The following is a 23,800-nucleotide window of genomic DNA, read 5'->3' on the forward strand; positions in this document are numbered from 1 at the left end:
GTAAAGCCCTGAAATCAGTCTTTCTGCTGACTTTCACAAGAGTGAAGTCAGGCCTAAAGCAGACAATCACTAACTTCAATGTCTTTGAAGTCACTTCTTACATTTTAAATGTTGATTTTAGTCTCCAGGATGTCTAGAAAGATAGTAATACCTTAATAGAGCTGCATGAACATTTTGGCAATATGTATTAAAGAGATTAAGAATGCCTTCATGGGATTAAAGGGCTCATGAAAAAGTACTCTTTAAAAGTTTTTGGTGATTTTTTTTTCCACCAAAAAATACCCCATGTTAGAAATGCTGAATAGATTTTCTCTTTCAGCTTGTGTTTTCAGATTTTTAGAAATGACCTTTCAGAACTTTTACATAATTAATTTCCAAATGAAGCCATATAACTCCACTCAACACTGAAAAGCAAAATGGAAGAAAAAGAAGAAACATTCTTTTGCCTTTTCACTTACCTACAACCTAACTTTTCAGTATTCTTATGTATATTGCAATTTTTAATCAAAATGGAAAATGTGTAATTTTTGTATATTCTGACTAGTAAGAAATTTTAAGTACTTCAAGTACAAAACATCTCAAGACAACTTTTAAAAGTTAAGAGATGTTCAGTTTTAGAAGAGAAGGCTGCGAGGGGACCTAATAAATGCTTATAAATATCTGAAGGGTGGGTGTCAAGAGGATGGGGCCAAGCTCTTTTCAGTGGTGCCCAGTGACAGGACAAGGGGCAATGGGCACAAACTGAAGCACAGAAAGTTCCGTCTGAACATGAGGAAGAACTTCTTCCCTCTGAGGGTGACGGAGCCCTGGAATGAGGCTGCCCAGGGAGGTTGTGGAGTCTCCTTCTCTGGAGATATTCAAGACCCGCCTGGACAAGGTCCTGTGCAGCCTGCTCTAGGTGACCCTGCTTCGGCAGGGGGGTTGGACTAGATGACCCACAGAGGTCCCTTCCAACCCCTACCATTCTGTGATTCTGTGAAGAGCTTACGAAACACTAATTTTGAATGAAATTATAAAAATTTTTGGACAGCTACTATTTACTATTTAGTGCTACAGATAAGCCTACAACCCTGCAGTCTGAGACCTTATGCTCCATACTAATAGCTACAGAAATTTTTTAAAACAAATTCACAGAGTTTGACATTTCTTGCTTTCAACAAGCTTTTTGGCAATCTTCAGTCTTTATGTATATTAGCACATGCAGTGTCAGTTAACATAATACTAACATGTGTAAACGCATATAAACATTTCTTTTGGTTATAATTACTTTCATCAACACTGTTGAATTCCACTCTGCTCTGGAGATTTTTATGACTATCCCTCCCTTTTTTGGGATATAAGATAATACTACAGGCAGAAGGAATAATGACTTCTGAATAACTCCACCATCCTTATCTCTTATAATCAGTCACGATCAGAAAGGAAGGACAGGGAAACCATACAATTTATACCCAGCTTAGTTCATTTTTAGGATAACTTTGCACAGGTGACCGCTTTATTTTCATGTCTGCATATTTATACATACTAAAAAGTGAAATACTGGCTTAAAAAAAAAAAAAAAATCAACCGAACCAGTGCTGGTTGGACAGAGTGAGGATTTTAGTCCATCTTTTCTCCTCCTGCCTATCTGAGTATAAGCACTCTATAAGATGGAAGTGATGCAAAGCTGAAAAGAAAGAAGAAAACCAGATGGAAAAAAAACCCGCAGGAGATGCTCCAAGACCAAAAGACCTCAAAAGGCGGTTTCCACCCACCGTGGTGACTCATGACCTGCCCAGCAGCCTCCATACTGACATTCTGCAGATAGTTGTGGCAGCGTTCCTTGTGCTCCTCCAGTGAACTGCGCTGCTTGTAGCTCCGGCCACAGTAGTTGCACTTGTGAGGCTTACCCACTGTGAAAAGAACAAGAACATCAGGTCAAATCCACTGCAACCCACTTTTTGCTATCAAAAAAATCACACCTTTGCAACAAACACTCTCGCGATGGAAAGACACCTAAGAAAGGTTACTCAAGTCCCAGATCTTTATCCCAGCCCCATTTTCCCACCGCATACACCTCCCTCCCACCTGCCGGGTACTTCGCCCCATCCGTTTTTCACACTAATGTGCAGCATCAGCAGAAGGAAAAAGAGGTGGACTTGTTGGTTGTAAAGCAAATAAACAGATGACAAGAGGGGAAAACAAACCAAACTGCTGAATCACACCCCAGCACTGCCTGCGTGTCACCAAGTCTTGTGGGAAAGAAACTTCTGAGACATTTTGCCCATGGTACGAACAGTTGCCATCAGAAAAATGGGCTGCCCCAGTAGCCTAATTCTGCTCCCAACTGCGGGGGACTCCATTACGCGGCTGAGAGAAGTTGTTCTTCCATTGAGATAACTTTGCCAAAATTATTAAGGGAAGGTTGGAAAATAAAAGACAACACAAAGTAACTTTGGTAACAGCACTGTTACACGTCAGAACTGAGCTGCCACAAGTAATTCACAGAGACTGGGTAATATTGAAATATATATAAATATATACATATAAAAAATATAAAAGGCCATGTACTGTGAAATCAAGCCAGATGAACGCAAGACTACTCCAATTTAAAAATTTTTTTTTGTTTCACTCAGCAGCATTATGAACAAATGGCAAATGCCTCGATACATGCAAAACCTGGCACCAAATTCTCATAAAGTATATCGCTTTCGTAGCATGTCATTAAGAAACCACAAGAATGGCCTAACCCAAGGCCAGAAAGACAGCCAGAAGTGTATTTTGCCAAGCCACGCTAATAAAGGTTTTTAACATAATTTAAACTTGTAGAACATGAACATTTATTCTCTAATAACTAAAGAGCTATTAAGTCAGTACTGCAAGTCTAGTAAAACATCACTGGCTGTGATTTTCAGAGCTGGTTAAGGAAGGTCAAACTTCTTCCAGTGTTTTGAAAATCTTAGGTAAGAATTTTACTTTCCAGCCAAAGAAATTGAGAACATCCTCTGTTAGATAATATGCAAGTTTCTATTGGGTTTGTCCCAATATTGAAAGCTTTTCATGGTCATTTGCTTAATGAAATCCAAGCTCTACTAATTGAAGCCAAAATGCACCGTCACCACTGGGATGGGAAAATGCAGGGGAAACTGTGGGAAGGACACCCGTAGCCAACAAGAAGCTGGGCAGAGGGCTCCTTACGCTGGGGCTGAAGCCCTAAGCACGAAAGACCCACGGAAATTCTCTGGGGCCTCTGTAGGGCTAGCAGACATCTCAGTGTGTGCCCCACATATATGATGGAAGACGAAAGTGCCTGAGCCTCCAGTATCAGAGCTGGTCAAAAAGTTTCAACTGATTTTGTTTCAGAAAAAAGGGATTTGATGAAACAAACATGCTTACAGAAAGTTTCTGTTTTTCCTCAAAAAGTTTATTTGTATGTGCAGTTCAGTGACACAACCAAATTTCTCAAAAAAAGCTGCTTTTAGTATGTCTCCATACTGTAAATTTATTTCTCTTTATTTAGAGATAAGGCTTATCCTCAGGAAAGTATTGTGTCTTCAACTAAACAGCTGTGGTCTTTATTTTATTTTGCTCACTAGCTTACACTGTTGCCATAACTGGCATTGGTACTGGGAATCTCAGTGGAGGCCGAGTGTGAGGCTCATTATCATTCCCAGACTAATTGCCCTTGATGTGTATGATCTGGATCAAGCCTCAGCTCTTAAACATAAACCAGACACCTCATTCTGGAAGCACCTTTAGGAAAACATACTGGCAGCTCCCTAGGATGGAAAGACTTTTGTTATCACCATTACAATGCTTCATCATGCATCTAGATGGCATCAATGCCTGTCAGCTTGACGGCTTCATTAGAAGCTAACTTGTGTCTAATCAAAAATATCCAACGCAACTGAAGGGATTAAGTTAACTGAGCTGAAGCAGGGCTGAAATAGCCCACCTGATTTGGCTACACCAAGTTATCAAGCAATTTAGACAAACTGTAAGATGAAAGGGATGATTGCTTTCAGCTATTCCAGAGGTAGCTATGATTAATTAAATATATCATTTAGCACAGAGAAACATATTCCTCTACAAGCTCGCAGTACAAAAAATTGATTCAACAATCAGAAAAACGTTGGTATTACACCTCTTCAAATGGTTGCTCCCTGCATTGCAACAATTCCACAAACTATTCACACACAACAAGGCTGAGCTTTTCCAGTGATGGTCAGCCATCCAAATTCCATCAAATTTCAAGGTTCATAGAGATGACAAAAGCTAATGATAAAGCCACAATTTCTACATGCAATATGGGATTTGAGGAACGTAACTCCCCAGTGAAAGAAATACTCCAGCACACATGCTCCTTCCTCTGGGGAGAAGCTAAGAGAATAAACAACATGTGACAAATGCTGGTCATGTTGCCTAATATACAACTGGAAGCTGCTCAGACACAACCGTGAAGAACATATTTTGTGAGCTCCAGTTGAGTAGAATTGATTACAGCTACCTTGGATTAATTTCCAAACTCTGTCTCCTTGTCCCGCTTGCTCTACAGATGCAATCACATCACAGCCCCACATGCGTAAAATCTCATTTATACTATAAAAGCATACAAAGTGACTGTAACTTTGGTTGCAGCGCATTGATCAGGTCAGAACACAATGGAATCAGTTCTGATAGCAGCAGTTTGTGTCACCAGCAATTGTCACAACCCATTTGGTAACAGGTGCAGCTAGCCGAGGTAGCATTTACAGCATGGATCTTAGAAACCTTGTCATTGTGACAAATGTCAAGTCATTGAAATAGCTGCAAATTTCCCCTCGTATTCTCATAGTAACTCACGACTAAAATATATCTATTTGTGGACGTGAACGTTGCCAGTGGGTGTACATTTTTCCATGTGTTGTATTACCCAGTAGAAAGATGTAAAAGTGTATATGAGAATTCAATTCCGGTGATCTCCTCAACAGCATACTTTGTTCCACATAACAAACCACCACATGAAACCACATGACCGCCAAGAGAGATGTCAGCCTTTGTCAAATACTGTACAGTAGGTAAACGTGAATAGTCAAAATTCGCCCCCAAAACATTATGACTTGCACTACTGGGCACAAGCAGTCTTGGACTATAGGCCATTGCCTTGAAGGCAAAGAGTTCAACAGTTCTGTAGCCTACCAAAACCCTCTCCAAGCTCTCACTGAAGGCAGCTCTTTCCACCATGGAACCCCTTCCACTGAGCCATTTCAACTGTGAAGGCACACAAAATTTGGCTCAGCTTGCTTGGTATGAAGCTGCCTTCTCCGAGAGCCGCACTGAAGACCATGGTACAGGGACACCACATTCGGCATTGCACATAACTGCCTCTACCAATGGTAGTGTGGCACCCAAGCAGTCAGTCTGGAAATCCCTAGTTTGGGGTAATTATTCCTTTATCACCTTTTCAGGGTAAGAAATCAGACAAAAAATTACCATCACTCATTCTTACAGAAATGACACAACACAGTGAATGCAAACAAGTCCAAAACCTTGAGAAATCTTCAATCTGTTGGTGAACTGGGAAAGACCAGGGTACTGGGCAAAACCCAGCGGCCATAACTATGAAACAGCTAACTTGAAAAATACAAAAAAACCCGCTTTGTATTTCTTACTAAAATGTCAGAATTTCCACGCATTTAAGCTCAGATTCATACAGATGACAGTATGGCACAGAAAACCCACAGTGGAGTCTCAGCCTCAAATGGAAAATATTATGACAGTCACAGTGAAAAAGACATTTAAATTTGAAGTACAATTTTTACCATGAAACAGGTAAACCACTCGCTGAAATTCACAGAGAAACGGAGTTTGCTTGTGAAATTAAAATGCTCATGTGGAGAGAGGAGGGGGAAGAGGAGGAGGACATAAAAGGCAAGGTGTTTCCGAGTTAGGAATACTTTGAATCCTGTGGGTGAACTTTGATAGCTGAGAAGTCTGCATGCAGTGACAATGAGATGGTGTAACTCCAAGGTCAACATTCAAGACAGAAAGCAGACTTGGGCCTAAGGAAACTTCTTTAAAGTCATAAAAAAAGGTTAGTGAAAGAGAAAGAGCCCGTAAGGCATTCACGCAGCATTCTGTTCTCAAAAGAGATGGGAGTGCATAGCAGAACATAAAGTAAGTCAAAGGGAACTAACAAGGCATCCCAGGTAATATCTTGCCACAAGCATATAACATGAGAAAGGCTTACAGAACAGGTTAAGAGCAATGATATACTTTGCTGAGCTAAAATCCTGCCTCCATTAAGACCAACGACAAAACATGCACCGCTTTCAGCAGTCAGGATTAACTGCTCCCACATTTCCCTGTTTTGGGTACCACGTTCTCTGCAGCAGCAGCGCAGAACAGAACTCCTTCTCATCCACCTGCCCATGCCCCGAGTTCCTGCGACAGCTCAACCACTAAGGTGACCAGTTTATAGAGGAAAGGGCGTTACTTCGGCTGTGTGACGTATGTCAGCCCAATCCAAGGACTAGAGACTTTGCACTGACCTTTGTACCGGACTTTTATTATTTTTGCATTATTGCCCCATCAGGGCCTCGGAAGGGAAGCCAGTCAGCACTCCTGAACTAAGTGGCCATCTGACGTAGCTACTTTCGGTCTGAGGAAGTCCCTCTGATCGTAGCACACCGAGTGCGACTTACTTATGTAAAATCCGAACTCCCACCTGGCCCCTAGCACCCCAGAGCTGGAGGAGACCCCAGTATTCTCCAACTGAAGCTTTCCGAAGCAGCATCGAAAAAGTTAAAATGTTCTTTGGGGCTGACACACATCAGTGAGGGTGCAGAATTTTCTGTCATAATCACAACCAGTGTTAACTCATTATTTCTTCTTCCTTGCCTAAAACTGGAAGCTGCCTGGGAGAGGGGAGCTGTTCTGCAGTTACACAGTGCCTACCACAAAGCAGCCCTTCGCCTTGAACGGGACTTGTCCCAGTAAGATCAGTTTTAACACAAAGGTAGGAAATATGATTAAGGCACTAGGTTGTGACTAGGGAGCATAGGGTTCAACTCTTAGTTATGCTACAAATTTTGTGACTGCAGGCAAGTTATTCTGATTTCCTGTGCTTCAATTATTCATACGTATGATTAAGGTAATAACTCCCTTCTTCACAGCATGTAAATGAATTCATGCACTTTGCGAGATGCACAGAGGCTAATGTGGTGAAGCTCACACAAGTAGGTAGACACAGAAAAATACGTCCTGTATCTCTATTGAGAAATTAAGGACTTAATAATACACTGTGATTTTATTAGATATGGGAGTGAACATTAAAGAGCGGGAGGAGATATTTAGGATAGCGCAGAGAAGAGAATCAAGCAGGAATAAGAAAATGAAATGAGAAAAAAAATAGGTGGCATATCAGGCAATTTGCAGGCATGGTGTCCTTTCAGGCCGTGAAACCGTCAGCCCAGGGAAATGTAAAATGCCCCTGCGTTTAGTGACATTTAACACCACACAGGACAAAAAAGAGAGTGTGCAACAGTCACACAAAGGTGGATGCAATAGCTGCTGCGGTCCTTCCCACCTCCAGCCTCCCCAAGCCGTGGAAGCAATGCCAGAGCCAGGGAGGGTTGAGGCAGCGCTGAGGTTTCGAGGGAGGGCTGAGGCTGCAAGCGAGGCCATACACGGCCCCTCCGGCTCGCTGCTGTAATTAAACGGCGCTCTTCAGCTTTTCTAGAGCTGCGTAGCTCAAAGCTTCACACACAAAAATATTTACATGAATAATAGACCCCTGAACGAATTAATCACAAAAAAAAAAAAATTAAAGTGAGACCAAAGCCCATGCTGGCTCTGAGCAGCACGCAGCTTTGCAAAGGAAACCGCCTCCCACTCCGATGCTGTATCTCGCTGCTGTGCTTAATGACTGTAAATGCGTTCATTGAAATTCATGGGGGCTCTTTGATTTGTTGCCTTTTTTTTTTTGCCTGGGAGATTATACACACACACACAAAATAATCTGTATATAGTGGAGTTTCGAAATAACGGTAAGTCCCACAGCTAACCCTAGACTGTCCAAGACAACCTGCACTCAGAAGTCACAACATGTAAACATCTAAAATAAGGCTCCAGGCTGCTACACAGCAGACAAACACACAGACGTGCAATGCACAGTGTCAAGTACCTCCACTTCTGAGGGCACAACCTGCGATACCTTAAAGCAGTCTGATTTCCAGAAAGAATCAAATCTCTTAACCACATTATGAAAACTTTGCCTTAATCTTTTAATGCTTGCCAGTCCAAGCAGAGGCAGTGATACCTGGAGTAGGTTTCATGGGATGCAGGTAACTTTTCTGGACCTCATGGAGTTCCGATGTCTCCATTCTACAAGCGCTTTTTAGATTATGGGCCAAGTGTTAGGGTTCATGGTGTCACGTGGTAAAGTTCACTAGACCATGCGGTAGAGGAGACCATACAGCTAGATCTCTGCTTGAAAAGGATGCTGGACACTCTAGACACCTCAAAAGGTTCAAAAACCAAATTGCAGCATTACAACAGGAGAAGCCTACATACATGTCATTAAGCAACTAGTACTTTCTTAACTTGGAGCTTGAAATACAGCACTTGACTCACGTCGGAACCTCACGGCCCGACACCTCTTCGTAAAGATTATTATCAATTGCCTGTTGATATATATGTGACTGTTCAATAATTTGTGAGCTTCCCAGCAAATGAAAAATGGCTTGTCCTGACTTTTTGCACGGCGACAGTCAATGATAAGTTATTTCTGTCAACAATTACCACGTACTATTCCAGTAGTCCTATGCAGCTAGCAGTGAAACACTACCAGGTACTTGTAGTACATCCACATGCAGTAAAGCAATGGCAAAACTTTGCACCTACACACCCTTTGTTTTCTAGACATGCTTGCCTTTCCTATAAATATCTCCAGGGCACAAACCAGCAGCTTGACACCTGCATCTACCTGTCAGTTGTTTACGGTATTGTAAAATAAGCAGGTAGCTTACTGTACTAGTCTTCAGCTCTCCCCTGATCCTCTGCTGCAAGCAGTGTTAAACATCAGATTATATATAAACCCCAAAGACTTCATCCGTGAGACATTTTGACTGGAACGGACCACAAAAACATGCACATGCAAAGAAGAAGTAAATACACTGGTCAGGAGCAACTTTAAAGCATGTGTACCTTCTCTATGTATAAAACACACAGCCAGAATCGAGTGTAAATCAGTAAACATTAGAGCTCATGTACAACAGCTGAGGGGTTGGGGTCCTTTGTACTTTCAAGATGTTTCTGCTTGCAGCCTTTTATTACTTCAGTACTTTATGACAATTTATCTTGCAGCTACTGGTGGCTCTGTTATTTAATCTGATTCATCAGATTGTGTTTATTTATCAAGTGATCTGCAGGATTTTACAGATAAAACAATGTTCCAATCTGCCACAAGGGTTATAAATAAGTAGGTGGCATTTTTGTGCCAGAAGTTTAACAAACAAACAAACTCTTGTTTCATCGGCACTGTCACAGAATTACTGAAATCTCCTTAACAGACCAGATACTTGCAGGGCTTCTGCCAGTCTTGCAGCACCCATTAAATAATTAAAAACAGAAAAGCAAGAATCTTACACCTCAACATCTTCCTTTGCAGCACAGAAGACAAAGAGTTCACTTTGCAGGTTTGTATGACGTATCAATGTATGTGTGAAAAAAGAAGGAAAAAGTACCTGCCTGTGTAAAACCATGCAAATAAATTACACACAAGATCAAGGAAAATGTAGATAAGGACACTAACGTCGTATTTAGTTCTGAAAAAGACGAAATTCAGAGTTACCTGCTCCAATTGCATGTCCCAACAAACATACACTGCACCACAAAGAAGCTCTCCTCATATATTTCTCTTGGCTTACCTATATTTCTTTTCATATAAGAACTTCAAAGCTGACAAAAGGCACTTGACTCATTTTTTAGTTTATACTAATGGCAATGGAGCTTTCACATTCCCTCCCATACTTATTTGAAAATTTCAAGTGCAAATGTTCTACACTTGTGCTGTGAGGCCACTGAACTGGGTGCACTGTCCTTGTCCCATACCAACATGTCCCAGTCCTCCAGGCACCCCTGGCACTGGGTGGGGGGTGTCCCAGGAATTGTACACCAGTTCCGAAATGGTTAAATACTATTAAAAAGGGACTTTGTTTAAATAGCACTCTGGTGGTGAGATAAACTAAAAAAACCCCAGGAAGTCCACAAAATAACTGGGTGTTTTATCACCTGGTCAGCTTCAAGATCGCTTAAAGGCAGCCAGGTTTACAGCAACTTACTTTTAAAGGGGGAGAGGCCTTGCAACAAATACAAGAGAAGTGACTTCGGAAAGGAGCCTCCTCCCTGCAGTGCCTCTGCACTATCTGGATGCGGGTGGGAACCGTCTTACCACGGAGGTTAAACCTTAACTGTATGTACCAGCTCTGTACTTTCCACTCCACTTCAGATCTTTAACATTATATTTAAGTCGACTTGATAAGCGGAGTGTTAATTGGTTCACACGACAAGCCTTCCAAAATGCACTTATTGGCTTCTCTTAATTTTAACCCTTCTCCCAGACACAGCGAGCAGGAAAAACAAAAAACAAGTTTAATTTGGTCTGCAGTTCTTCTCTGCCCTGTCCTGTCCAATCCCCATCAATGCCACAGCTCAGCAGGAATTTAAGGAGGTGGCTGGAGATCCACATGCCATCGCAAGCCAAGCGCCGCAGCAACCAACTGCAGGCAAAGAGGAACAGCTTATACAGGCAGTGCAGGGTGTGGGTACCTCGGTGCAGATCAGGAATGCTGCTGGACAAACACTCCCTCGACAAGTGCTTTTGTTTGTTTTAGGGTGTCCCCCCCAAAAAATGGGCAAATCAAATGTAGATTTCAGCTAAATTCGCAGGCAGTATCAATGGAAGCAATACCCTGAAGTCAGTTTACATCAGGTACTTAAAGTTTCTATTTATGCCAAGTGCTGCCCCTTTGCATATCTTGCAGAAGCCCTTTGGCATTATAAAGCCAACAGAATCTATGAGTTATTTGAAGCAAGCAGTGCCAAACACAGTGTTAGCAGTTCTTTTATATGACATAAACAAAGGGAGACAGAGAGAACACACAGCATTTAACTCTCACTATAGTACTAGATAGTTTCCTTCTGCATAAAAACACCGAACAATCCCTTATTTCTAGCGCATTGCTTCTTATACTGTGGCAATGAGTTCCACTGTTCCATCTACATGCTCCCGCACAAGAAAAAAAACCTAGCATCTTTCAATTTATGTCACATATTAGGAGATAGGGAGAATGCACTCAAGTTTCCCTTTACATAAGTAAGTTTTCTCTTTTCTTGTCATTGTCAAAGTTTTGGAAATAGACTATTAACACCAAGCTGTCATGAAGATAACAGCAACATGGGAGGAATAACATTGACAGCTCCTCTTCTTTTCCTAATACTGAAGTTGGGAGTTATCACTTATTTTGATCAAGGCCAGCAGTGAAGGGAACCTTGTTTCCAAAACCAGGTCAGCCTGTGAAACTAATGGGCTCCTTTGGGACGTGAAAATTTTCATTCGTACTCTCCTTACTGCCCAAGAACCAGTGTGGCCCATGCCTTTGTGTTAGCTTCGTAAAGATCTGCTGTTCAAGCATGTGCTTTTCTCATCTCTTGCACAGATGTCAAATGAGGTCAAAAAGAGCTGACTGCCTCCTTTTACCTATGCAATTTTCCTACCTGCTCCTGTTGCTCTCTGCCTGAAAACATATACAGTTACCACCAGTGTTACAGAGGAGCTTGAAATAAGGGTCGGACTCTTCTCAAGCAGGCAGTGGTGAGCCAAGCTGTGCTGTGTACTTCTGAAAGCCTCATGCTAAAGGGTCCTCCAGTAAGGGCCTCCATGGAGCAGCTCACTGCTCCCAAAAGCTTATCCCAGATCCCATCACATTTACCCCAGCTTCATTAAGGCAAATGAATCTGCTTCCACCAGGGCTGGACACACGCCTCCTTTCCCCACCACGCTCATCACCAACACTTGTGGTGTTCACTGCTCCATGTTCCAAGATAGGCATAGTACTTGGCAGGGGGAAGCCAGGATGACTTTTTTATGAAGACAGTTCTTAGCACAGAAAAAATTAACAGTAAAAATATCTTCTAAAGGATGATGGGATCCTTTAACTCTCAGAGATGAATCTGGGATACTTAACAGCTTCTGTTCTAGCACAAACCTCTGCGTCAAGTATCTATGTCTGACATTGAAGCTACATTAATCTTCTGGGTAATAAAATTCAGCAACTCCTTTTCGCCTCAATATCTTTCCTAGTTGCATTTTTTTGGTAACACAAAAAAATATATAATGACAGTTCCAGCTCACTTTCTAAAACCCAGGATTTTTTAAGTTTGCTCAGTGGAGAGAATGAGAAGGGAGGGAGGAAAGATTTTGGGTTTTAGGATGTTTTTTTTTTGGTGTTATTAGTTTTGCACTACAAGCCCTGGATAGATACAGAAACTGTTGTCGTAGCTGAAAAGGAGGCAGACAAAACGAAACCAAGTTAAATACGGGTGTGAAATTAAACCAAAAGGAAGAAAAAGAAAAGAAGGAAAGAAAAAGCAGCTGCTTGGGCTGAAAGTAAAGACAGAAAAGCTGCAGAACACAAACCAGAGCTCTCTAAACATCCAAAAGTACTTTAAAAAGGTTTCCTACAAAAACAGGACATTTAGGAAACACTGAATATGCTTACCTGCATTCCTTGACAGAAAACCCCCAAACAAAAATTCGTACTGAAGCCTCCACTAGGCTATTTAAAAGAGATGATTTCTCCATGAAGACTGAATCAAGAGCGAAAGGGTGTAAAACTTCTAATTTCTCAATACCTGGGAGAAGAAGAATCTCTTTCTCTCATTTTCTTACTTCTTTTCTTTTTTTTTTTTTTTTTCCTTGGTGTGTGGAAGGTCTTGTAACTGAGTCAGTGGACGGGGATTTAGGACCTCTGGGTTCATTCCCATCTGCAACACTGATGTCTTGAATGCCTTTGATGAGTCCCTTTTTGCCTGTATTCTAGGTTCATCCTCTGCAGAAGGTGGTTGGGCGGTAAACCTTGCTGTCTTCTTGTCTTGGACTTAAACTCTCTGGGAAATGACCGCCTCTCACTGAGTTATGTATTACCTGACACAAAGCGGCCCTTTCCCTTCTCTTCACCAATGGTGCAATCCTATCCCAGGGACTACCAGCCAGGTCAAATGCATTCTGGACTTCACGCTGACCAATGAGGTTTTCTCGTGCATCTCAGCCAAAACTCTACTTGCAGTCTCCTGAAGTTGGCTTATCATTAGCCCCTGAGACAAGCTCATTGCTTGTAGAAGACTAATGATATGAACACGATGGATACATTTTTCAAAATATAGGTAATGTGGACATTTTACTGTGGCACGTAAAAGCCAAACAAAGCACTTTTCCTGGTGGATGATCTATTCTTTGAAGCTGAGCAGCTCCATTCCAACAAAACATGCCAAAAATCAATCTTTTGATGTTGCTTGATGGAAACGTAGCTATGGATATATTGAGACAGACCTGATCCTACAGCATTACCAACAACTGTGATTTCACCTTAAGTCAGATATGGTATTATGCTTTCCTTCAGCTTCCAGCTCCTGGAGTCAAGTTGACCAAAGAGAGGAAGTTAGTTTGCATGTTTTCTCACTCCCTCTCCACACATGACATAAATATTGTAAGGTAAATAAAAAGGCCAGTTTACCACCTTTCACTCTCTCTTGTAAGTGTCTATGATCTGTGGGATTCAGATTCATGATTTTTTCATTCCTGGGGTCAGAAACACACCAAAAGCGTAAACTCAGAGGGACTGTGCCAATATCAATGGAGTTTCTTCAGACTGGTAACACTACAATTGATACCAAAAGCTCAGATGTTTTGCTCAAAAACACTTTCGTTAATCACCTATTTTCCTACTAGAAAATTTCCACTCTCCTGCTGTTTTAAAATCCAGTGGAGTTCAGATGGCTTTTCTCCCTAAATGTGCTCTTACTTATGCCTTAAATAATTTCCCTGTTCCATTCTGGTGTTTTATAGGAAGAAAACTAATATTATATATGAATCACAGAATAAAGTGCCTCCTACAAAAGACATCACTCTATTAGGAACACATTGTAAGTGGCACATTCACTACGCATTTAATTTTCACCTACAGTATGCACTCTACACCCAGTACACTGTCTGTATCAGTTTTTGTTTTCATAACCTATTCCTGACACCTAACAAGAACTGGGAGTGCTGCTCCAGGATTTGGCAAGAAGGAACAGGTTGCGGATGAGCAGGTTTCTCTGACTCACCTACACGGATCAACAAGGAAAAATAAAGGGAGAGGGTGGAGATTGCACAGGGAGGGGAAAGAAAAAAAAAAAAAAGAAAGAGAGAGAGGGAGGAGTGACGTGTTCCTTTGGATGCAGTGTGTAATGCAGCTGGCAGCCTGCCTGCTCGCAGTGCCACAGAGTTCCAGACATGCCAGTCCAGCTGACTCAGCTCTTTGGCAGAAGGAAAGAGAAGGGAGAAATTTCACAAACATTTCTGATATCCAAGGGATGGGGATTGCCAGGCTCTCCTCAAGAATCTTCGAACCTGTCTTTCACACCAGGGTCTCAAGCGGTGTCCCCAGAGAGGTACTAGAGAAATGCTCACGCGATAACCTTGTACAGAACTGCTTATGCTCGTATCAAATCAAGACTCTGTCGTTGTGGGAAAATTCAGCAGCACAGCTTCATCACACAAACCAGAAATGTCAGGCCTTTCCTAGCCAAGGCTAGCTGCTCTCAGACAAGCCACTGTCTCCAAGGAGACAAGCAAAATGCATGCACATGAAGGGTATCCAAGTGAGAGACAGTCTATGGCCCATGTCTCTTTTCTATACAGAAATTTCATCATCAGACTCTCGGCAGTGTATCCTTTGCATATGATTTATTTTCTAGGGAGAGCCTGCAGCCCTTAAATCATCTGGGCTCTGCCTATCCATGAGACCAGCTCTATCCCATGATACAGCACCATGCCACAGGCAGCTCAGAACAGCCCTGGTCCTATTCAGCTTGGGGGAAGACCCTCTGCTGTCCTACACTTCCACTCCAAACTGAAAAGAAGCAAGGGAAGAAAGTACCTATTTCCCAGCAAAAGGAACTGAAACACAGGCTAAGACTCTGGCTGCCAAACCCCCTAATTCTCACCGAAATCAAGTAGACCTCAGTGCTTCTGAGGATAAGAGCCACGACGAACTGGCCCCAGAATCAGCACTGGGATGAGCTTGTCTTAATTTTCTGGTCAGGATCCTCACCATGGGCCCTTGACCGTCTCAGAGCATGTGAGCGCATTCACTCCTGTCTCACTGGAAGGGAGGGGAAGGACATGTGCTTGGGGACCACGTTCCCTCATCCTTAATACAGAGTAGCCAGCTCTCTGGGCAGGAGTTTCAGGGCAGCAGCAGTATCCCAGGGAACTCTGTTGCCTGACGTTGAAGATCCTGCTGAATTACACTGTTCCGCTGATCCCTTCCAGTGCTTCCCACATAGGTACAGCGACTCTTGCATATTTAATACAAAAAGAATGAGCAACCTTGAACTAGAGGCTTTTCCGAAAGCAAGTGCTTTGCAGCATATAAATAACTGTGTGGTTGGGGAGCGTCCCAGCCAGGTGCTCTTTGTCAAAGTTTCAATAGGCAGGGCCTCAACAGCATTTCTCCAGCTTCAGGAATGAAGATAGAGATCTTGACTCTGTTGCAAGACACGGAGGGAACTTGGGGCACCCTGTCTGAAATCAACACAGCACAGTTATGCAAAACATGTGTGCAACTGGCACCTCTTGTGTAATCCTGGCTGTAATCAACCTCTCTAACCACTCCAGAAAGGAAGGAGGGGCAGAGGGTGGAGAAAGTTCACACTTAAATCAAATAAAAAATGGGAAAATATCCAGAGAGCTTTAGTCGGGTAAAAACACAGTTCCCTCTCATGGGAAACCTCCAGGACAAGTTTCCTTGAACTTCACACAGGGTTATAAATAGGAGGAGAGTCACACAGAGTTCAGTACAGGTTCACTGTAAAAAAATCTAGACATTCTCATTTTCCTTCTTGAGTGATATCCATCAATATCTTAGCTGTAAGCCAATTTATAATTACAGGTTGCTGAGAGCTTGGAAGAATATATCAGTAGCAGCTTTTTGCAGCTCTGCTATGGCATGGTGTTAACTGGGTTATTTTTTTTCCCCTTTAGTTCCTCTTGGCTTCCTTTCCAGATGGCAAAAATACCCCTCTTACACCTTAAAGCACTCGTATATTATAAAAAATTTCAGTGGCATTTCTTCATTTTGCACTGCCCCATAAACCAGCTCTGAGACAGCAATGAAAGATGGCCTCAAACCGCCGTTTCATTCCAAGCTCAAACTTTCTCAAGCTGAAAGGTTTCACAAACTCCTTCAAGACAAAGGCCAGCTCCAAATGCTGGATCTCCTTTCCTCAGAGGCAACATGCAAAAGCTTTTTGCCCTTGAAAATAATTTCCTCGGGGGGTGGGGGGGGGGGAAAGTACTTTTTACCTCCTTCGAGCTGCTGTGGTATTTTGCTGCTCAAACAAAGTAGGTGCAAGAAGTGGTCTTGGTTTTGCCGAGACGTGGCTTTGTCAAGTCAAAACCATGTTCTCATCTCAAGTGCACGAGAAAGCTCTTAGTCACCTCTTGGATCTTTGTTCTGCAAAAACCACCGCAGCTACCTCAGAAGGCTGTCTGGAGCAGGAGGACTCCTGATGCAGGCACCACGTCCCTCAAGCTTATTCTAATGCAACAAGACACCCAGCTCCCAAAGATGGTCTGAAGCCTGGCTGTGCAATGCCTGCGTTTACAGATGCTACTTAAATCCCCAGTTTTGTATGTCCATATGCCAACCTGAGCATAAAAATACTGGATTTTTGAAGCAATACCTGATGACAAAGAAACCAAGGTCAAAAGAGGCCGCTATGGCTTGAACTTAAATGAGCAAAGGGACTACACATCTTCAAAAATACAAGCTACTAGACTCTCACCTGCCAGCCTGTCCATAACAGTTCAGGTTCAGAAAGACAAGTAATGCACATGAAGCTACCTTGATGCTTAGGTACCTGAACTTGCAAATTTGGTCTCACAGGATTTTTTTCCTATTTCATTTTCCCACCACTGAAAAACAGATAGTGACGAGGCAACAACACATACCCACTTCACACAGAGTTTGGGCTGATGAAATAGATAGGGTTCATAAAAGAAACAAGACGCAAAAATTGCAGGCTAAGTACTAAGTCCTTTAGCACTATTAATAATCACCTTACTATTGTGTCTAAGATAATCGTGCCGGTATCAGGGTATAATACCTCAGTGGTTATGGTAACAATACAAAGTTATTATTCCTTCCACTTTGTAATTATCTCATTTCACTATTGAACAAAGGCTAAGGAAAACTGGAGAGATAATATGCAATGCTATGCAGCAGGGGCACCAGCAGCGTTGGAATACTCTGCTACGTATTTACATGACCTTCATTGCAGAAATATGCATGTGTCTTGCAATCATTTGTGCGTCCTGCCCTCTCACCATCATCACAAGTTTGAGAAGTGCTCTTTATTTCGACTTCACGGACAGGCAACTGAGGCAGAGATGAGGTTACAGGGTCTGCATCTGTACTGGCCTGTGTTTCCAAAGCATAGAATGACTTTGCAATTTATATCCCTCATAAATGAGTGAATAAAAGTAGCAAAAAATTCAAAATTAGTAATAAAAAAGAGATGAGAGGATTGGAAGATAAAGACAGACTAGAACAGAATCAATGCCAGACATTTGGCTACAGCCTATCACAGTGTAAACTGAGCACAGGAATTATTCAGAGTCACAGAAGATAGTGTTAGGAAGAGCAATAATCCACAGCAAAAGAAAGGATAGTTTAGGTTAAATATCAGGATGAGAGTCACAGCTATAAAAAGCAGATGGCAAGTGGAATTGTCTCCCTAGGGAGGCAGTAGAAACAGTCTCTCTTAAAAAACAGGTTAGGCATGCTGTTTAGAAGGACTGCTGCTCTATATGCTGAAGTCTTACCACATTCCTTTGCTTTTTCAATGCCAGTGAACTCCCACATATAGCACTGTGGCAGCATAAAAGCCCAGAGGAGAAAGAAAGTCAACGTCTCATTTGCTCCTCCAAAGCAGGACAGCTGGCATAAGAACCGGCATCACCCAGCAGCGGAGAAGTGTCTGTTTTCTCTCAACATAGCAGCCCAGTAAGCCAGGGCCAGGTGCTTCATTCTGGTTGTATGTGGCCTGAGGCAACGTGAAGAGGGACAGAATCTGGATGACAATGCCAGGATGTGAATTGCTAACGTGGAGGGGAGACAGAAAACATGCAGAAAACTGGTCAGCAGTCCTGTCCCAAACACACACTTCCATCTTGGCACAGGCATTCCCTCAGGAAGTAAGGAACCAGCCAAAATTAATGAGGGATGATCCCATGTGAATCTTACCCATGCTGATGCTGTTTAAAGAAGGACCTTGTTACCCCTTAAGTACTGTGGCGCTATATGACCTTCTGGATGAAACGACAGCAGGTTCAGGAGGTCTGAAGAAAATGGCAAAGGACACCTTGTGAGCCCCTTGTTGCACTGCAGAACTGAAATCTGACCTGGGGAACTCTTCCCTCATGGTGAAGCTGCAGTGTTGGGACATTAGCACTCTTCCTCATTTTGGGGTGCAGGACCTCCTGCCTTAACACAAAACTCTTCCTTGCCAAGGTCCAGAGATTTCACCTGACACCAAACACACAATTCTGACACCCTGTCTCATTAAGGAGAGGAAACTTGGAGTACCAGGGAAAGGAGAAGACAATGCAACCTCCCTCCGGACTTGCTCTCCCCCTTCTCTCTGTTGAAGAACAGAGGACTTGCTGGTAGACCTGCAGGTGGCAGAGACATAGCAAGGCCACGTTTCACAGAGATACACAGCAGGAGGCACAAGACTTCTCACAGACACCACGATAAATCCTAGCACCTACTAATCGTGCTGTGAATTGATACTTAGAACGAGGATGCTCCCGTGGTGTTGGTGTCTTTCACTGCTGGCAGAGTGGGTGAGTCTTTCTCTGTTCAGCCAATTTACAGCCACCCCCCAAGCACTAAGGAAGAGGGCATCTCCTGTGTACACTGGGGCACCACGAGAAGCAGGGAGCCACACAGTGTCTGTTGCCCTGTCACCTCAACCACACACTCCAGAGAGAGGGGGAGAAGGAAAAAAAAAAAAAGGAAAAAGGAAAAGCAGCTGATACCTGGTCGTAAGAGAGAGATATTAATGAGGCTGGTACACAGCACATCTACCTTTGCTCGCCAGGATCACTTCTCCTGTTTCTCCGTCTTATCTGTTGGAAACAGATCTCCTGGGTTGAACAGTCAAAGATTGATCCACAACTACCACAGATAAGAGCAGATCTTTATGGAATTTCAAGACTTTTTAAAGTCCAACAAGCAAAAACTGAACACTTCTTGCTTTGGGTGGACCCGTATCTTTCCACGAGTTCTCTCTGAAAACAAACACTAAACATACTGTTTCTGTAAAGATCATGATCCTAACAGCATCTTTAAATCAAAGATGGTTTCTCAGTGATAATTATGCTCTGTAGGAAACGTTTAGCATGACCAAGCTTGTATACTGAGAGAATTCTGAGCACATAAAAAATGATCTTTTCACATAGCTGATACTAATACTTGTCGCAGTAGTGCTTTAGAGGTGGAGGGGACCCCACCACTTCCAGGATCAGGTTCAGACAGGGATTTAGAGAAACATAGGATACAAGTTTGCTCTATAGAGGTTTAACTTTTAAGGATGTCTAAGGGATGAAAGACCTGGCATACCAAACTCCTACCCTTGTACGCATCTGGATCTTTCCTTCCAAAAATGCACATACAAACAATACAGAAAGCAGAATACCAGGGATTTTAGACACTCTACAACACAGAGTGAAGGCCTCTAGGTACTGGAAGCATTAATGAGAAAGCAGAGCTGCTGCAGTATTGTGTACATGCTAATAACAGTTTGGAACCTGGTGCCCAATAAGAAACACAAAATGATTTTGTGATGAGGTTAATTCCACAGAGTTTAACCGAAACAGTGTAAGAAAACCTGAAAGGGAGAGCAGCTCTGCCTGATTAAATAGAGTTCTAAGTATCAGATCAACAGAATAAATGCCCAGAGTCTCATTGCAACTGAAGGAAAATGCTGTTTGCTAACCTACTTGCAGAACTCGGATTTGTATGCAAAATATCCCCTCACCTCTTCACACACTTGCTTCATTTTTCACAGATAGTAACCTACTTGTTCATATTTAATTTTTTTCCCCATTCACAATGTGTTTGAGTCAGTCCATCTCAGAGTGTGATGAGAATTTCAGGTCCCAAGATTCTTGTAATTATGATGTACCCATCCTCTAAAACATGGTTACAAAGTATATACCCGGCTTTTTGAGAGTGAGGATGTTAATACTGGTTAAAGCCTCTTCAAGATGAAAAAAGCAGTTCAAAACATTGACTCTTCATTATTCTTAATAACCATCCTTGTCACTGTTTCAATAATTCTCACTGGCTTTTGACAGGCAGGAGTTCACGCACAGCATTGTGGTTTTCAGCACTGGGCTCGTTCACCCAATTTTTCAGCTGGACTGAGACACTCACAGATGGGATGACTCTCCCAAACAGGTATTGTCAGGCATGTCATCAGAATTAGGAACCAGGTTCCTTTTGCCTCTGAGCACAGTCACACACACAGATATCACTTGTCAGTTCTGCCGACAACAGCCATGCAATTGCAGGCGTGTAGGACATCTCGAACAGCTCACTACCACACAAGAGGAGCCAAGAAGAAAGCCCTTATGGAAGAGATGAGAAAGATAAACTTGCAAACCAGGAAACATAGAAAGAGTTACTAAACTACCTACCCATGAACGGGGCATTTACTTTTTTAATTATACATGCCTTTTACCTTGCGCACTCTACATAGTTTGCTAAGATCGTGCTTTTGGGAGTTTTTGCCTAAGCCTTTCTTTTCAAAACAAATGCTTCACTGCTTTTCTTTTGCAAATAAAATGATACCATTAGTTCAGTGCTATTGAAGAGCTGGGCAGTAACAGACAATGTGCAACAGCAACGCAGGAACAGAGGGGGAGGAAAAAGCAAATTTTTGTGAAAAGCAGAAAAGGGAAAAAAAAGCGTTTTTGAAACAGGAAAGAAGTAGCTTGGAAGCAAATTTTAAAGTGTATTCTGAGGAAAAGCTTCTGCGACAGGAAAAAATAATGCTCTGACTACCCATTTTTTAGGAAGAAATAAACAGTAAAACTGCTTTCATATATGAATAACACTTACATACTCCCACAGTAAGGGAACGTTACTGAAGTTGCCAAGCTACAGAGAAAAATCAGGAAATTCTAGAATTACGGTTGCCTGAGAAGGCTTCACGTGGTCAGTTTGTGTGTATGCATAATGAGACAATCTTTTAATCACTAAAAAAATAATCACAAAATAATTTCCCCACAGAACCATCCTTACTTAGTGGAAATAACGGATGGATGCTTCTCACTTAATGAAAACCTATTCTGCGCTTTGTTTTCCCCTTAGCAAGTGATCCTATCCCTCATTTATGGCTTACTGCCCAAGCCCCGCTCGGAAGAATATTGCACTCATGTTTTCTGTGGGCTCTTCCAGATTGCTGATCATTGCAGCCTTGACTTTTTTTTGAAGAACTATCTAAGCATTTATGGTTACAATAACATTATGAGGGGAGGGCTCACTTGGCTCCATTTTAGACATAAGAGAAATTCATGTCAAAACATAACTGCTAGTTCTATGTGCTCATTTGAGGATGCCTGGCTTTTCAGGGTAAAACAGCATCAGGTTGTATATCATATCTTATAAAGTACGGAGGTCAACATCTAGATGCTTTAACCATCAGATTGATCTGTCTGATCAACCATCTTCCTTAAAATTTCTGGGTTTTGTTCATTAATTCCTACAGTAGAATTAATCTCATCTGTTTCGTATCTGCCTTTGTCTCGTTGTGCAATTGTAGAGATGCTGGAGAAGATGGGCATGTCTCAGGGTGAGATAGCAGGTACTCTGACTGCCGTCAGGAAACTGACTTTGTCTGGATGTTTTTCTATTTATAAACAGCAAAAGCTAGGCAAAGTGAAGCCAATCCCTGCTGTTTTGTCAAGTGCATCCTGCAGGACAGGGCTACCAACTTTAGCCCAGCCCTCCACAATCTGTACTTACATTTGCGCCCTGGAAGCCCACTCAGGCACCTCTGCTGTATTATCTGTGTTGTAGAAGTATGGAGTTCATTCTGAAAACAACATCTGAAAGTCCTGTAAGTACCTTGAGGCTTATGCCCACTCTTAGTGTAATTCTGCACATGAATCTCTCCCCAGGCGTTATCCTACTGATGTCCTAGAGGCATCATTATATTCCTGAAATCAAAGAAGCTGTACGTGGGAGGAAAATCTAGACATAAAGTTCATGAGAACTCCATATGTCAGTAAAAGGTAAATAATCGCAGGAGTAAGTCACTGCAAAATAAGTCCTTAATTATTTAGGGTTAAACAGCAGCAGCATTAGAGATGCGAAATAGTATTTTGTTAACCACTCATCTTGGGAACACTTTTAGAGAAAGATACTATTCTGTACAAGAAAGGAAGGCAAAATGTGGATTGTGATGCTTAGAAACATTTTTAAATAAATAGGAAATAACACTAAAAAGCATGAACAAAAAAATCCATCCAAAGCACCAAAAAAAGATGCAAAAATTAATTTTTTTTAAAGTTAATAGTAGTTTCAGTTATTTCAAGTATCTCCGAGACGTTTATGCTAATTTCTGTTTGCAATTACATTTCCTTTTTTTACCTTTCCTACCTTACTGTATAAAAACCCGGCACTAAGCACAGGAAAAACTGACTAACTGGCAGCAGTGAGAGCATGTAACTGACTAAGTGGTGACACAAACAAAGTGCTTTCAAATTCACAGATGAAGCTAGCTAGGAGGAAAAAAAAAGGTATAAAAAAAATTCTTCAATTCCTTTCTTGCATACTCTGCCTTCTGTAAAAAATGAGTAGTCTAAAACCTTCTCGGGAAGGAAAAAAAAGAGTGTTGCTCTTCTGATTAATAGCACTCTCTTCTTTGAGGAAGAGAAAGACATACAACATAAAAAAGGAAATCACTCTTGCTTTTATGAAATCATGTGCCAGATTCTCAGCTGGTGCAAAATAGCAGCACTTTCCTTGCTTTGGGGATGTAATTCCAATCTCTATCAGCCGCGGATCTGATCTAAAGAGCTTTCCTATTATAAATACAAAAACATATTCAGACTCACCTCAATTTAGACCTTAAGTGTACCAGACTGAAACCGGATTGAAGTCTCATATTTCAAAATAGTTTTCAACCTCTTGTTTCTATATTTTATCTGATATCCTCTTTTCTGGACAGAAATAGCAGAAGATGTAAACATTCATAGAATCATTTAGGCTGGAAAAGACCTTCAATGAAGTTTGCTAGATTTGCTATACCTTCAGGTCTACTTACAGACTTTGAAGTGTGCTTTATTAAAGCAGAAAGTGCTTGTATAGTAGACTGATACAAAACTGTTTAAAATCTCTAGGAAACATCTACCCATCTTCTCCATGAACCAGGTTCACATACATATGCATAAACCAACCAAGCTTGCCTGTATGACAGGGACAGAAAGAGACCTTAACTTCCA

The 23,800-nt window shown here is 41.9% G+C and overlaps 1 protein-coding gene across 6 annotated transcripts in view; it reads right to left on the reverse strand.

Annotated features, from left to right (window-relative positions):
* Positions 1–23,800, reverse strand: part of IKZF2 (IKAROS family zinc finger 2) — a 124,791-nt gene that overhangs the window by 22,050 nt on the left and 78,941 nt on the right. For all 6 annotated transcript variants that reach the window (XM_009945318.2, XM_075430345.1, XM_009945325.2 and 3 more), the window contains exon 6: positions 1,755–1,892. In XM_009945318.2, coding sequence (XP_009943620.1) covers positions 1,755–1,892 — 138 coding nt within the window. The remainder of the gene's footprint in view (positions 1–1,754; positions 1,893–23,800) is intronic.

This window comes from Opisthocomus hoazin, chromosome 9, assembly GCF_030867145.1.
Source record: "Opisthocomus hoazin isolate bOpiHoa1 chromosome 9, bOpiHoa1.hap1, whole genome shotgun sequence".
In the NCBI taxonomy this organism is placed as follows: Eukaryota; Metazoa; Chordata; class Aves; order Opisthocomiformes; family Opisthocomidae; genus Opisthocomus; species Opisthocomus hoazin.